The sequence below is a fragment of the Labeo rohita genome, chromosome 20, assembly GCF_022985175.1.
Source record: "Labeo rohita strain BAU-BD-2019 chromosome 20, IGBB_LRoh.1.0, whole genome shotgun sequence".
Classification (NCBI taxonomy): Eukaryota; Metazoa; Chordata; class Actinopteri; order Cypriniformes; family Cyprinidae; genus Labeo; species Labeo rohita.
The window spans coordinates 24,390,198-24,406,978 of NC_066888.1; the positions used below are offsets into that span (position 1 = coordinate 24,390,198).

The 16,781-nt window shown below is 34.4% G+C and overlaps 1 protein-coding gene across 2 annotated transcripts in view; it reads left to right on the forward strand.

Annotated features, from left to right (window-relative positions):
- Positions 1-12,579, forward strand: part of aig1 (androgen-induced 1 (H. sapiens)) — a 55,164-nt gene extending 42,585 nt beyond the window's left edge. Inside the window, exons 4-6 of one of the 2 annotated variants that reach the window (XM_051139335.1) lie at positions 2,891-3,006; positions 5,936-6,099; positions 8,569-9,853. In XM_051139335.1, coding sequence (XP_050995292.1) covers positions 2,891-3,006; positions 5,936-6,099; positions 8,569-8,597 — 309 coding nt within the window. In that variant the 3' untranslated portion in view covers positions 8,598-9,853. Of the gene's footprint in view, positions 1-2,890; positions 3,007-5,935; positions 6,100-8,568; positions 9,854-11,632 lie in introns of those variants that run through there. The other variant, XM_051139334.1, reaches the window with a different exon arrangement.
- Positions 12,580-16,781: the final 4,202 nt, after the last annotated feature.

The following is a 16,781-nucleotide window of genomic DNA, read 5'->3' on the forward strand; positions in this document are numbered from 1 at the left end:
TTTTCCTTTTTTTTCCAAAGCAAAAATGGGAGGAAAATAAAGGTAATTGTGACTTATTTTCTATTAATTGTGTTATACAAACTCACAATTCTGACTTTTTTCCTCAGAATGGTGATATAAACTCACTATAAAGTCACTACTGCGTCATATAAACTTGCAGTTGTGAGAAAAAAAACTCAGAATTCCAGGATTTAAATGAGCTATTCAGAGAAAGAAAGTCACAATTCTGAGAAATAAAGTCAAGAATTGAGAAATAAAGACACAGTTGTGCCTTTTTTCCAGAATTGCTTATATTTCACAATTCAGACTTTATTTAATGCAATTGCAAGATATTATGTCAGAATTGTGAGACATAAAACTTGCAATTCTGAGAACATATTGGTATTTTTCCTCCTCAGAACTGGACTTTTTAAATCGCAATTCTGAGTTTATATCTAACAATTCAGAGAAAAAAGTCAGTTACGAGAGTGAACTCAGAATTGTGACTTTTTCTTGCAAGTGCGGGTTAGTATCTCACAATGCTGACTTTATTTACTTGCAATTGTGAGTTTGTCATGCAATTCTGAGAAAAAAAAGTCTGAATTGCAAGTTTATGTCTCACAATAGTGAGTTTATATTTCGCAGTTCTGACTTTGTAACTCACAATTGCGATTTACATCTCACAATTCTAAGAACATATTGCAAGATATAAACTTGGAATTGCAAGATAAAAATTAAGAATTCTGACTTTTTCTTACGAATGCGAGTTTATATCTGACAATTCTGACTTAATTTCTCAGAATTGTGAGTTTGTATCTTACAAATCTGACTTTAACTCGCAATTGCCAGTTTATATCATGAAATTCTGAGAAAAAGTCAGAACTGTGAGGAAAAAAGTTAGAATTGCAAGATATAAACTTGGCATTGCAAGAAAAAGTCAGAATTGAAAACAAAAAATTCTGACAGTTTATTCTGAGTTTATATCTCAATTCTGCAAAAAAAAAAAATAAATAAATAAAATAATAATAATTTTTCAGAATTGCGAGTATATCCTGGAATTAAAAATCCAAAAAAAGTAAGAATTGCAAGATATAAACCTGGAACTCTGACATTTTCTCGTAATTCCGAGTCTGATTTTTTTTTCTCGCAAATGCAAGTTTCTATCATAATTCTGACTTTACAACTTGCAATTGTGGGTCTGTATCTCGCAAATCTGACTTTAACTCATAATTGCCAGTTTATATCATGAAATTCTGAGAAAAAGTCAGAAGTGAGTTAAAAATTCATAATTCTGACTTTTTTCTGACAAATTCTGAGAAAAAAAAAGTCAGAATTGCGAGCATATCCTGGAATTCTTACTTTATAACTCACAATTGCGAGTTTTTTCATTTAATTCTGAGAAAAAGTCAGAATTGCACGTTTCTATCTTGCAATTCTGACTTCATTTCACAGAATTGCGAGTTTATATTATGCAGTTCTGAAAAAGATATAAACTTGGAATTGCGAGATAAAAATTCGCAACTCTGACATTTGCTCATAATTCCGAGTTTGTATTTTAAAAGGTCTGACTTTTTTCTCGCAAATGCAAGTTTCTATCTCGCAAATCTGACTTTAACTCACAATTGCCCGTTTATATCATGAAATTCTGAGGAAAAGTCAGAATTGCAAGTTTCTATTTCACTATTCTGACTTCATTTCGCAGAATGAGTTTATATTATGCAATTCTGAGAAAAAAAAAAAGTGAGAATTTGCAAGAAAAAAGTCAGAATCGCAAGATATAAAATTGGAATTGCGAGAAAAAGTCAGAATTGCAAGATAAAAAGTCATAATTCAAATGTTTTTATTTTGCCATTCTGACTTTATAACTTGCAATTGTAATTTAGCAAGAAATTAACTTGCAATTGTGAGAAAAAAGTCAAAATGGCGAGATAAAAACTTGCGGTTACCTTTTTTAAAAAATTTATTCGGAGGCAGAAACAGGCCTTTTATGGTCAAAAATGGAAGTCCACGTGACGCAAAACTGGTTACCAGCATTCTTCAAAATATCTTCTTTCGTGCTCTACAGAAGTCAGACAGACAAACAGGTTTGAAACAGCATGAAGGTGAGTAAATGATGACTTTAAGTACACAATGAATGTCTGCTTTAAAATTATTAGCCTTTAATACTGACCTAATGTGCATTATGTCATCGTTCACTGCAACTTTTAACAAACCGTCAGCCTAAATATTTTCTCATGCACACTGCACATGGTAGCACTCTCATAAAAATGAAACAGATGTTCAGCTCTACATTAAAACCCCCCAGTAAACTATCTTTATATTACTATCCATGACCTGAAGTGTTTATATTGGCTTGCATAGTGGTAGTAATGTTTATAATAATGATAGCTCACCCATTCTCGTCACTCACATGACAGACGAGTCCCCCGCCCAGGCCTGGCTAGTCTAGAAAGCCTCCATCCTTTCAGGCGCATGAAACTATGTCAACTTGTTTGTCAAACACTCGGCTTCAATCCACACCCGTTTCTTGTTTAATGAGTAATTTGCTTGAAGTTGTGTAACCGTTCTATTCTTGGTCCTAACGCAGGTGGTCAGAAGAGTGGAACGATGAGTTAATCAAGCTGTTTGACATCTGTTTTGCATATATCACACAATTCATGGCCAGTTTTTTGCCACACATCACTTGCTTAATTCTGCAACAAATAGAGATACAGTGCGTAGCGTAAAAGTATATCAGATTTACGACCCATCAATCAACAGTGAAACCACATTTAGTCAGTAAACGGAACACTTCCTGGAAAATTCAGCTTTGCAAGAGGCAGCGCATTGAAATTTGGCGACACTGCGGCGAACTTTTTATGCTTTAGAGTCATTTGTAAAGCTAACTGTGATCTATTTCTGTTCTTTTCAGCACACAACAGTTCTTCCTTTCATCATAATTGAGATGAGAACAACACACCATCGATATCCCAGCAGGACCTGTGGACTCTTCGCAGTGTGCATGTTTGCTGTGGGATATGTTGTGTGGTAAATGTCTCTTTTCAGCACAGTCATTTTTAATATCACACTGGGCTCATTTACAAAGGGCTCCCTGTAGGTATGCCGGTCGGGGGAAATTGGCTTTGCATTGTTCTTGCACAGTGTCAGTCAAAAGACAGATTCCATCTGGTCACCTGATCGTCCTGACCTCCAAGTCGTTCCCTTGTGTCTTTCTGCGCTGTAATTAATTAGCTTGCATTCTGGCACTTTCCACGAATAGGGTAAACTTTGGTCTCCTATTACATTGTAAAAGCATTAGAGGCAAAAATCCCATGTAAACTATCGACTAACATGAAACAAACCTAGCGAAAGGAGGCAGTTTTGAGCACAAGAAATGTGTTCTTCACTTTAAAACGAAGACTTTATAGAAAAATATAAGTTTAGCAATAACTACTAAGCTCAATCTGTGAGCCTGTTAGACATTCTGGTGTAGTTAAAAAACAAAACAATTACTATTATCATTATTTTAATGATTATTAAATATATTGCATTATAATAACTAATAAATAATAATAATAATGCCTATTACTACTACTTTTTGCTAATAAACACTACCAAAAAAAAAAAAAAAAAAAACCAACAAATCAGGTTTTTTAAATGTATTATTATTATTATTATTATTAAGAAATATAATAATTGAGATTAAATAATAATAAAAATAATAATAGGTAATTTTTTTAGAAAATAACATTCACACAAATTAGAGTCTTGAAAATAGATTAGCCTCAAATAATAATAATAATAATAATGATGATGATGATGATGACGATGATGATAAATATAACAATTGAGATTAATAATAATTATTGCCAATTATTTTTGGAAAATAACAAATTTACACAAATAATAGTTTTCAAACTATTTAGATCCAGTTAGTCTCAAATAATAATAATAACAATAATAATAATAAAGAACAACAACAATCATCACCATTACTATCATTATTATTATTATTATTCTTAAATACAATAATTTAGAATAATTATAATAATTGGTAATAATTTTTAGAAAATAACATTTACACAGATAAGGGTTTTCAAACTATTTAGACCCAATTAGTCTATAATAATAATAATAATAATAATAATAATAATAATATTGGTATTATTATTAAATATAATAATTGAGATTAATAATAATTATTATTGGTAATAATTTTTAGAAAAAAAACATTTACACAAATAAGGGTTTTCAAATCATTTAGACCCAATTAGTCTCAAATGATAATAATATAATCATCATCATCATCATCATCATCATCATTATTATTATTATTAATATTAAATAGAAAATAGAAAATAACACAAATAAGGGTTTTCAAACTATTTAGACCCAATTACTCTTAAATTAGTAATAATAATAATTATTAGTAGTAGTAGTAGTAGTAGTAGTAAATCTAATAATTATTATTAATAATAGTAATTATTATTAATTATTATTAATAATTTTTAGAAAACAACATTTACACAGAGTTTTCAAACAATTTAGATTAAATTAGTCTCAAATAATAGTAATAATAATAATAATTATTATTATTATTGTTATTATTAACATATATAATTGAGATCACTACTACTACTAATAATAATAGTAGGTAGTCATTTTTAGAAAACACATTTACACAAAAACTATTAAGATCCAATTCATCGCAAATAATAATAATAATAACTATTATTATTATTGTTAATAATTTTTACACAGTTTTCAAACTATTTAGATTCAGTTAGTCTCAAATAATAATAATAATAATTATTATTATTATTATTATTATTATTAAATATAATTGAGATTAATAATAATAATAATAATAATAATAGGTAGTCATTTTTAGAAAACAACACATTTACACAAAAATTATTTAGATCTGATTAATCTCAAATAATAATAATAATTATTATAATTATTACATATAATTGAGATTAAAATAAATTTTTATTTTAATACTTTTTAGAAAATAACACATTTACACAAATAAGAGTTTTCAGACTATTTAGATCCAATTAGTCTCAAATTGGCAACAACGTTGGAAAACTGCAAACCTCATATAAAATAAATAGAAAATAAAACAGCTCGTATAACATTTAGTTTGACCTCCCGAGGTTGACAAGCACTATTTGTTGGGGGAAAACAGACATTTTAAGAGTTTCAAGCCCTGTTACGTACCCAGTTCATGGAAAGTGCCTTTTGAAGATAGAATCCCAGTTTCGGTGCCCCAGAAACCTTTGCAAAATAATCAGCCAAGGATTTATTTAGTCTTGCATATAACAGATTAATTGGCAAAATGAAGAAAGTCCTTGGAGCCAAACTAAACTAGCCTGACAGCATGGAGGAGGCCTCTGTCAAAACCACCTTAAGTATAAGATTATCAGCACACACCTCTCTGTCTTATTTCCCTTCCCTAAATTAAGCTGATTTAGGCATCGCATTTTATTTAGTCAGGGAATAAGACGCGCCTGCAGTTGTTAAATCCATAGGCAGCTTTACATGAGGATTACCTTCCAGAGACAGCTTTTATACACACCATTTCACAGGACACTCACGAGTGTGAGAGAAAACAAGCCGTTTGAAAAGTAGGTAGATGGGCCTTCTTTAATATTCATCAAATATTAAAGCGAAGGTTATGTGTGCGGGAGTAGATTAAACAGGCGCAATCCATTACATAAACGGACTGTCAGACCGTAGATTATAACCATGTGACTGCATTAAAATTGCTCCAGCAAAAAAGAATTTAAGCAGCACCGCATCGTAACAAAAAGAGCAGTGTCTCGCATTCACAGACGTGAATGGTAGACACATTGACAGTGTGGTGACTGCTTCTGCAGCCTTTCAAACGCTGGATTTAGCAGACAGAAGGACAAACACATTAGACAGATCACGGGTGCAGAGGTAACAGATTTTCTCTGTCTCGCTCTCATAGGATGTGCTGGGTGCACAGCATGACGGGGGTGTGGGTTTATCCGTTGCTGGAGCACATCGGGCCCACGGCCAGAATTCTCTTCTTCATCTGCCTCACGGCTCTCATCAGCGTCTACTACGTCTTGGGAGAAATCCTGAACAACTACATCTGGGATTCCTCAAAGAGTAAGTTCAAGGGGTAGTAGTTCAGCCAAAAATGAAAATTCTGTCATCATTTACTCCCCCTCATGACCTTCCAAACCTCTACGAGTTTCTTTCTTCTCTGGAACACAAAAGAAGATGTTTTAAAGAACATTGGTAACTAAACAGTTTGAGTCCCGTTGACTTGTGCAGAGAAAAACACTATGGAAGTCGATGGGACCCAAAATCGGTTACCAGGATTGTTGAAAATATCCTCTTAAAGGGATAGCTCACTCAAAAATGAAAATTCTGTTAAAGAGGAAGTCCACTTCCAGAAGAACAATTCACAAATAATTTACTCACCCCCTTTCCATCCAAGATGTTCATGTCTTTGTCTTCAGTCGTAAAGAAATTATGGGGTTTTTTTCATATAATGGACTTGATGGTGCCCCGATTTTGAACTTGCAAAATGCAGTTTAAATGCAGCTTCAGAGGGCTCTAAACGATCCCAGCCGAGGAAGAAGGGTCTAATCTAGCGAAATGATCTGTAATTTTTTTTTTTTTCTAAAAATAAAAATTTGTATACTTTTTAAGCACAAAGCTCTGGGATGCGCGTCCACGATGCTGCGTACTGCGGAACACGTCGAAAGGTCACACGCGACGTAAGCGGACCTACAGACCCAGTGTTTACAAAACGAACGTGCAAAGACTAAGGAAGTGGAAGTAAAAAGTCAAACGCTGTTTACAAACAAAAAGGTACAACAATGTCCGACGATTCTGAAGTTGTAGGAGAAAATGAGATGGAGTTTTTCACCATATCCTACCTTTTTGAGCCGGAGTACACAGACGATGAACTTAGCGTCGTGGACGCGCATCCCAGAGCTAGTGCTACACAATTTTTTGTGCTCAAAAAGTATACAGATTTTTATTTTTTGAAATAAATGATGGATTGTTTGCTAGATAAGACCCTTCTTCTGCTGATAGGATCGTTTAGAGCCCTTTGAAGACTGCATTTTACAAGTTCAAAATCTGTAATCTGGTGCAAAAAAAATTTTAATATTGAGAAAATTGCCTTTAAAGTTGTCCAAATGAAGTTCTTAGCAATGCATATTACTAATCAAATATGTTTTGATAAGTTTTGATATATGTAATTATGGTAGGAAATTTACTAAATATCTTGGAACACAATCTTTACTTAATATCCTAATGATATTTGGCATAACAGAAAAATCAATCATTTTGACCCATACAGTGTGTTTTTGGCTATTGCTACAAACGTACCTGTGTTACTTATGACTAGTTTTGTGGTCCAGGGTCACAAATGATGTTTTGAAATTAGCAATGGAGGAGTGGGGTGAGATGTGTAAGAAATTAATCCTGCTCACATGACCATTTTAAAGGAGAAGTCCACTTAAAGAACAAAAATTTACAGATAATGTACCCCTTGTAATCCAAGATGCTCTTGTCTTTCGTTCTTCAGTCGTAAAGAAATTATGTTTTTTAAAGAAAACATTTCAGGATTTTTCTCTATATAATGGACTGATATGGTGCCCTGAGTTTGAATTTCCAAAATGCAGTTTAAATGCAGCTTCAAATGATCCCAGATGCGGTTGTAAACGATCCCAACTGAGGAATAAGGGTCTTATCTAATGAAACGATAGGTTATTTTCATTAAATAAAACAATTTATATACTTTTTAATGTCAAACGCTCATCTTACTCTGCCTGGACTGTTTTTGTTCTGGTTCATGACAGTTAGAGTATGTCGAAAAACTCCCATCTCATGTTCTCCCTCAACTTCAAAATTGTCCTATATCACTGTTTTACCTTTTTTGTTAAGGGTGTTTGATCTTCTTTGCGTGTTGCAGCGATGTAGGATGATTGTGAAATGATTTTTGAAGTTGAGGGAGAAAATACAATGGCAGTTTTCCGAGATACCCCAACTGTCTTGAACCAGAATACACAAAGTGTAGGCAAAGCAGGAAAAACCGAGTGTTAGAAATTGCATTTTTAAAATGAAAATAACCTATAGTTTCGCTAGATAAGCTTCTTCCTCGGCTGGGATCGTTTACAACCGCATTTGGAATCATTTGAAGCCACATTTAAACTGCATTTTGTAAGTTCAAACTCGGGGCACCATATTAGTCCATTATATAAAGAAAAAACCTGAAACATTTTCCTCAAAAAACATAATTTCATTACGACTGAAGAAAGAAAGACATAAACATCTTGGATGACAAGGGGGTGAGTACATTATCTGTAAATTATTGTTCTGGAAGTGGACTTCTCCTTTAAGGACAAAAACCTGACGAATATCTTTAAACATATCAATAAAAGAAAGTCATACAGGTTTGAAATAAATGATTTTCGGGATTGTTTTTCTGATTGTGTGTATTATCCACCATTGACTGGCTACATGAGTGAGTTTGTATGTTTATCATGTCTAGCTACAAATTTTCTTGCTCCCCAACCCACGCCGGGATAACGGCTACAGGCATTATACGCTTCCCCTCAGGTACATATACATCCCGCTTAGCTTCCTGATGCGCCCACGCACACTCCTCCACCTGTTAGCGCTATAGACTGGGAGCAGTGCATCGTGGGTGTAGTGCCGCCAAAGGCAGCGCGCAGCAGATGGGAACGGAGCCCGTGAGCAGTCTGAGAGCAGCAGACGGCGAAGGCTTCTCTTCCTCCCACCTGTTTGACACTGACCTGCAAATCACTGAAGCAGCACACACACACCTCGGGCTTTCTCCTATGGAGCTGATCTATGTCCCTTCATCCTCAGTACAAGATCTCCCTCTTATGTCCAAAGCAGCATTATTGTAATCTCCGACAACCCCTCCAGCTAAACAAACCATGAACACTTTTGTCACTAATGCTTTGCTGTTCTTCACTCTGACTCATGGTTCGAAGAGCTTGTTGAAATGCACAATCAGTTGCCAAGAGATCACAGATCTTGAATATGCAGGCACTGCAGTATCCAGAATGTGGAAATATCAAAGAAAAATACTAAAGAAACTGGAAAATACTGATATTGCAGAATGCATAATATATTTTTAAATGATCAGCATCTGACAAATTATGCTGAAGTGGCAAACAAGAATGTAACCACACACCAGTCATATGCAATGGTGTTCTGAAATGATTTTTTGATTAAATAAACATTGCTTACACTATTAAAAAAATAAATAAACAATTTAATTATTTTTTTTATATTTTTACATTAACAATGTAATCAATATTCTATTTATTAAAGCAAAGTATGAATCTTATCAAGTTCATGTTTAAATGAATTTTACATTTATTCCAAAAAATAACAATTTAAACAATACATTTTATTATTTTATAGTTAACTTTTAACTATTTACAAATTTTTCAGAGCAATCATCAAAGCTCAGTAAATACTGGTCACAGACACTGAGATTTACTTTAAATGTCACCAAGCTGATTACGCACTAAAAACTCCAACAGATCATGTTTTCATGCTATTTTAAGTCTTATTTTCATGTAACAATGTGGTTATATCAACGTGTGCGAGTTGTTTACTTGATGATTCGCGAACAGAACGCATATGAACACGAGGCTGGGATTTATCGCATGAGCCAGCTCTTTTGCTTATGTAATATTGCTGAAATATCCATAATAACAGTTTAGGTCAAAAAAAAATTGATTATTCATATCAGCCAAAATATCCATAATATCACCAAAATATACTAAATATCTATAGCCAATATATCGCCTTGCGAAAGTATTCATACCCCTTCATTGTTTTCACGTTTTATGTTGCAGCCTTATGTTAAATTGGTTTAAATTACTTTTTCCACATCAGTCCACACTCAGTACAGCATAATTACAAAGCACAAAACAGGTTTGTAACAACTTTGCAAATTTATTAGAAATAAAAAACTGAAATGATTCCATTGCATAAGTATTCATACCCTTTTCTGGGACACTTCAAATTGAGCTCAGGAGCACTTGTAGATGTTACTACACTTCGAGTTGAGTTAAACTGTGGCTGAATAAGTCTGATTTTAAAAGGCACACGACTCTCAATAAAAGGTCTAAGAGCTGAAAATGCATATCAGAGCAAAAACTTAGCCCTGAGGTCAGAGACATGCTTGTGTCAAGGCACACATCTGGGGAAGAGTTCAGAAAAAAATCTGCTGCATTGAAGGTTCACAGAAGCATGTAGCCTCCATTATCCATAATGGAAGATGCTTTGAACAGGACTCTTCCTAGAGCTGGCCTCCTGGCCAAACTGAGCAATTGATGGAGAAGGGCTTTGGTTTGACTGGTGACCAAGAAGCTGAAGCTGAAATAGCTGCTAATGGTGGATATTTTGATTAATCGAAAATGTAAGCTTTTTCTATGTATAAACAGTTAATGTAATAAAATATGTTTTCGTAGTTTGTGTTGTCCCTTATCAGTGCAAAATTATCACAAATTAAAAAGGATTCATGCCAATATTGTCCAAAACCCCACTTTTCTAAGGCGTTTCCAAACTTTTGGAGGGCAGTGTATGCAGATGGAAGTAACTTACAGAAAGACACACATCACTGCAACACTCTACCAGTCCGGTCTTTATGGCGGTGGGACCAAACTCAAACCTCTCCTCAGTGAAGACACATAAAAACCCACTTTCTCTGGTCTGATGAACCTCAATTCCAAACATCATGTTTGAAGGGAACCAGGCACTGCTCATCACATGCGGCTGTTTTTCACCGGCAGGGCTTGAGGGACTCGTCAGAGTAAAAGGAAAGCTCAACGCAGCATAATATAGAGATAACCTGAATGAAAACCTAGTACAGAGCATTCAGGACCTCAGACTGGGCAGAAGGTTCACCTTCCAATGACAGTGACCCTAAGCACACAGCAAGAGTGGCTTATAGACAACTCTGTGAATGTCCTTGAGTGGCCCAGCCAGAGCCTTGGCTTGAACGCAGTCAAATATTTCTAGAGAAACCTGAAAATATCTGCCAGCCCCCATCCAAGCTGACAGAGCTTGAGAGTTGAACAGGTGAGGTGAAGAATGGCAGATAACTGCCAAATGCAGATGTGCAGCTTGTTGCATCATACCCAAAAAGACTTGAGGCTGTAAAGGTGCTTCAACTAAGTACTGAGTTAAAGGTATGAATACTTATGCAGTGTATTTATTTCAGTGTTTTATTTTTAATACATTTGCAAAGTTGTTACAAACCTGTTTTGTGCTTTGTAATTATGGTGTATGGAGAGTGGATTGATGCGGAAAAAAGTAATTTAAACCAATTTAACATAAGGCTGCAACATAAAACAATGAAGGGGTATGAATACTTACACAATGGAATCATTTCAGTTTGTTATTTCTAATAAATTTGCAAAGTTGATACAAATCTGTTTTGTGCTTTGTCATTATAGTGTATGGAGTGTAAATTGATGTGGGGGAAAAAGTAATTTAAAGCAGTTTAACATAAGGCTGCAGCATAAACATGAAAAAATAAAGGGGTATGAATACTTTCGCAAGGCACTGTATATTGTGTATACCTAATGCTATCCACATAATCAACATTTAAAAAATACTTTTTTTTTTCTTCTTCTAGGCTCTCTGGAATCAGACAAGACCAAAACCGACTGAAGACCACCACAAATGCTATCCCGCCTCATTTCTCTTCTTCTTAATTGAAATCACTTGGACTTTGGAGTTCAAACCAATATTATATACTTATCTTGGTCTCCTGAGACATTCATCTTATCATCATTACTGGCCCTTAATTAAATAAAGCACAGACCTGTATTGGCTTGAACATTAAATTAAATAATTAATGTTTTTAATTTATGTTATGAATGTTACAAAGTACCTCAAGCATTTTGTGAGCATTGAATGCTGTGTACTACACACATGCTGTATTCGTGTGTCCAAAGCCAGTTTAACAAACCACAATACATATATAACTCACATCAGGTGTTATTTATGTACACAGGGATGATTTATGAGGGAATTTGTCATTCTTTGCTCAGTAAAACAAAGAAGCAACACAGTAGCATATGGCAAATGACAATGAGCACAAGATAATTTGCTTAGATGAGCTGTTTATGGTGTTTTCCGAAGCCATAAAAGTTTATAAGATAAGCAGATCGCCGCAAGAAATCCAAACATTGTCAGAAGAGAAACTGACCTTTCCCTATTTGGTAACACTTTATAGTAAGTTCTCGTAAGTTAACATTACCTAACATGAACTAACAATGATCAGAATAGTTTTTAAAGCATTTATCAATCTTTGTAAATGTAAATAAAATTGTTCATTTTTGTTAGTTCATTAATGTTAAATTACTTTTTATTTTAAAATATTTAATTAAATATTAAAATAAAACTAATGTTAACAAATGGAACTTTATTTTAAAGTGTTACCTCGTATTTAAATGTTTGTTTGTTTTTTCCTCAAAGGGATGTAATGTTTCTTATCTTATGGATATGTCTAGCCCTTTTGGTTTAATTTACTAATATGTTGGGTTTTTTTCTTCTTTTATTAATAAAGTTCGAAAACATTTTCTCATTGTCTTTTTTTACGAAGGAACCCAGACCGAAGGAAGAGCAAACTGAAACCTACAGTCTTCACTCAGCGATTTTCTTTCTCTCGTTACGCTCGCACATACGCAGATGCACCACAATTCTGTGGGAAATGTAGAGCCAACCGTTCAATTACCAAGGAAAAATTGTTGTACTTATGATTTAATGTTTGTCCTATATTTTCTCTGGCCTTTTCGCCCTCGCCTTTTAAGACACAGATGTTGCCCAAACATAACAATTCCTTTGTGCAGAGCTGGACATTCTTTTAATGAGAAACACACACATTTCAGGCCTGAGGAAAAGGAGTTCGCTCAACAAGGAATTGCAATCACCTTTTGATGGACAAGTCCAAATAACCAGGCTCTGCTGAGCCTCATCCTCTTAAAGTCCAATTTTCAACTCCAAGTCCAGAATGTGTGTCCCAAATAGCCAAGAAAAAGAATTTGGCACAACACAACAGCGAAATGCCATGCGATAAAAGCGGAAACCTGAGGAGCAAAGCCTCTCGGGCTGTTTAAAGACAACCGATAGTGAGAAACCTTGTATTATCACATCTAAATTTCAGACAAAACTGTCAAAATACTCTCCTGCTTCATGTTCACACCTCATCATGCGTTTTATTCTCAGAGGAATTGTCGAAAAATAGATGTAGGATACCTTCAGCGCTGACTGGCAATCGAATTTCATTTCAATTCTCATAAATATTACGACAATACTTTTGTTGACAGTTTAGTCTGGGCGCTGTGTGTTCGGAGGCATGTTGAGAACGAGTGAAAGTGTGTGTGTGTGTGTGTGTGTGTTTAAATTCTCTGTCAGAGTGTTAATTTCAAAAACGACACTTCATAGTTTCCTCATTAACGCTGCCTCTCTTGCATGTATAAGTACCAAAGTTAACGGTTCCCTAATGTGTATTAACGAACTTTACTAAAAAAAAAAAAAAATAAATAAATAAAAAAGATGTAAATGAGGTGAGTATAGCAGATTTGAAGGACAGCTCAATGACAGTCCATAAATGATTACATGCCACCTATTAACACTTTGGATCATATCATCTAAGCTTCATTTACTTTATTAATGCACATTCCTGGTCTTGTGAACAATTTATTGGTGTTATTGTGGTAACACTTTTTAATGTAGTTTCATCTGTTAACATTAGTTAAAGGAGAACTCCACTTCCAGAACAACAAATAATTTACTCACCCCCTTGACATCCAATATGTTCATGTCTTTCTGTCTTCCCTCGTAAAGAAATTATGGTTTTTGAGGAAAGCATTTCAGGATTTTACTCCATATAATGGACTTCATTGGTGCCTCGATTTTGAACTTCCAAAATGCAGTTTAAATCCAGCTTCAAAGGGCTCTAAACGATCCCAGCCGAGGAAGAAGGGTCTTATCTAGCAAAATGATCTGTCATTTTTTTTCGGAAAATAAAAATTTGTATGCTTTTTAAGCGCAAAAGCTTGTGTGGCACAGGCTCTGGGATGCGCATCCACAATGCTACGAATTAGTAACGAGTCTTTCATTTTGAACGAATCTTTAATGTGATTCAGGAAGAACGAGTCGACTCGGGGAGTGATTCGTTCAGTCACGCATGCGCAACATCCTATTATGTTCTGTACTGGAATTAGTTCATCTGTTTTGAGTCTTCGGGTTTGTCGAGTCTCGGGGCTGTCGCATGATGAACGAACGACTCAAACCCGAAAACTTGTCAGATAAGAGGTGAGGTGAGCTAATCATAGACTTAAGACCCGGGTAAACAATGAATTAATCTTTTCTGTTTTTATATAGCATTATAGTTTTGTCTTGTTTGTAGTGTGATCAACGTTTGTGTAAGCAGTAGATGTGTTAGGGAAGTAACACGTAACATTTTAATTATATTTTGCTAAAATGAACGAAATGACTTGAAAAAAGATCTGATTTAGCTGACCGACTCAAAGGTCCGAGTTGGTAAAATGATCAGAACTTCCCATCACTACTACGAATCACGTCTAAGTTCATCGTCTGTGTACTGAGTATGGCGAAAAACTGCATCTTATTTTCTCCTACAACTTAAGAGGAGGACATGGTTGTACCTTTTTGTTTGTAAACAGCGTTTACAAACTTACTTGCACTTTCTTAGTCTTTGCCCGTTCGCTTTGTAAACACTGGGTCTCTAGTACCTCCTGCCTTCCGCGTGGTCTTTTGACGTGATTCAATAGTACATAGTGTTGTGAACGTGCATCCCAGAACCTGTGCTACACCAGCTTTTGGGCTTAAAAAGTATATAACATTTTTTTTAAAAAAGACAGATCGTTTTGCTATATAAGACCCTTCTTCCTAAATATACAATGAACAACAATTTTAAGAAACTGTACATTTTTATTTGTATGTATTTTTATTGTTCATTGTTAAAGGAACAATTCTGTCATCATTTACTCACCCTCATGTCGTTCCAAACTAGTATGACTTTATTCTGTGGAGCACAAAAGAATATATTGTGAAGAATGTTTCAACTGTTTCTATGTCAGAAGGGGTCTAAAACAACAGCAGACGACATTTCTTAGCCTGAACAAAAACACAGACATTTAAACAAAAAAAAATAAATAAATAAAAAAAATAAATCTATTGTGTTTCACAGTAGAAAGTCATACTGGTTAGTAAATGATGACAGGATTTTCTTTTTTGAGTGTACTTCTTTCCTTTATACCACTTGAAATGTTAAAACCGTATTAGCATTGGGGGTCTGGGGGTCAGTAACTTTTTATAATTGTAAAGACACTTATGATTTTGCTAAAGATTTCTATTTCATATAAAAATGTTGTTCTTTTGAACTTTCTATTCAACAAAGTATCCTGAAAAAAATATATATATATATTTTTAAAAAACTACAAATACTACTTTTTTTTGCACATTTTTCCATTTTTCTTTGACAGGACAGTGGAGATTAGACAGGAAGTGAGTGGGAGTGGGATTCGTTCTTGGGACACCCGAGGTGCAACTGCACCATATGTCGGCACACTGCTCACAAGGCTACTGGCGCAGACACAAATATAACTATTTTTACCATATTTTTGGTCAAATAAATGCAACGTTTGTGAGCATAAAAGACTTGGAATGATAAATTGGTAACACTTTTTTTTGATAGTTGTTCATGAGCCCCTTGTTTGTCCTAAACAGTTAAACTGCCTGCCTTTTTCAGAAAAATCCTTCAGGTCCCACAAATTCTTTGGTTTTGCATTTTTGTGTATTTGAACCCTTTCCAACAATGACTGTATGATTTTCAGAACCATCTTTTCCCACTGAGGACAACTGAAGGACTCATATGCAACTATTACAGAAGGTTCAAACACTCACTGATGCTTTAGAAGGAAAAAAACAGTGCATTAAAAGCCAGTGGTGTAAACTTTTGAACAGAATGAAGATGCATATTTTTTTCTTATTTTGCCTAAATATCATCTTTTTTTTCCATTTAGTACTGCCCTTCAGAAGCAGAAGATACTTACCTGTTCCCCAGAAGACAAAATAAGTTAAATTTACCCTGATCTTCAAATTCAAAAAGGCTCTTTAGTTAACATGAACTAATGAACAATACTTAATTTAATTACAATTAAATTATAGTAACTTTATCGAATTAAAATGCAATGACTTTCTTTTTCTCTGAAATGATTTTTTTTTTTCCATTAATGTGACCTGGGCCATGCAGACAATTGAATAATATTAGCCAATAGCTATTTAGCTATTAAACAAATTCACATTTGATTATGCAAAACTTGCTTTTCACAATCCTGTCAATTCCCAACATTTGTGTCCTGTTTCCCAAATCAAAAGCCTACTGATGAAGCAAAACAAGTGACAAACAGAAATACGTGTTGACTTTCAGACTGAAGTAAACTAGAAGCCTCAAACTTTCATGTACTTTTCGTCTGTAAATAATGAAGTCACACCTCCTCATGTTTAAAAATAACCACTTGCTTACTTGAATAAAACACCTTGTGTCCTAACCATCTTTGTGAGCTTTCCCAAGCCCTCTGGGGGATTATACAAACCAACGATTTTCACCTCAGACAAAATATTAACATTGGAAAACCTATTACGAAATATACCAGTCCCTCACATGAATTCGACACTTCGATTCACTCTATTAAAGCTGAATGAAGCTTTATGAAATACCGTCTATGGATAAAGAGTTAGAGACCAAATAT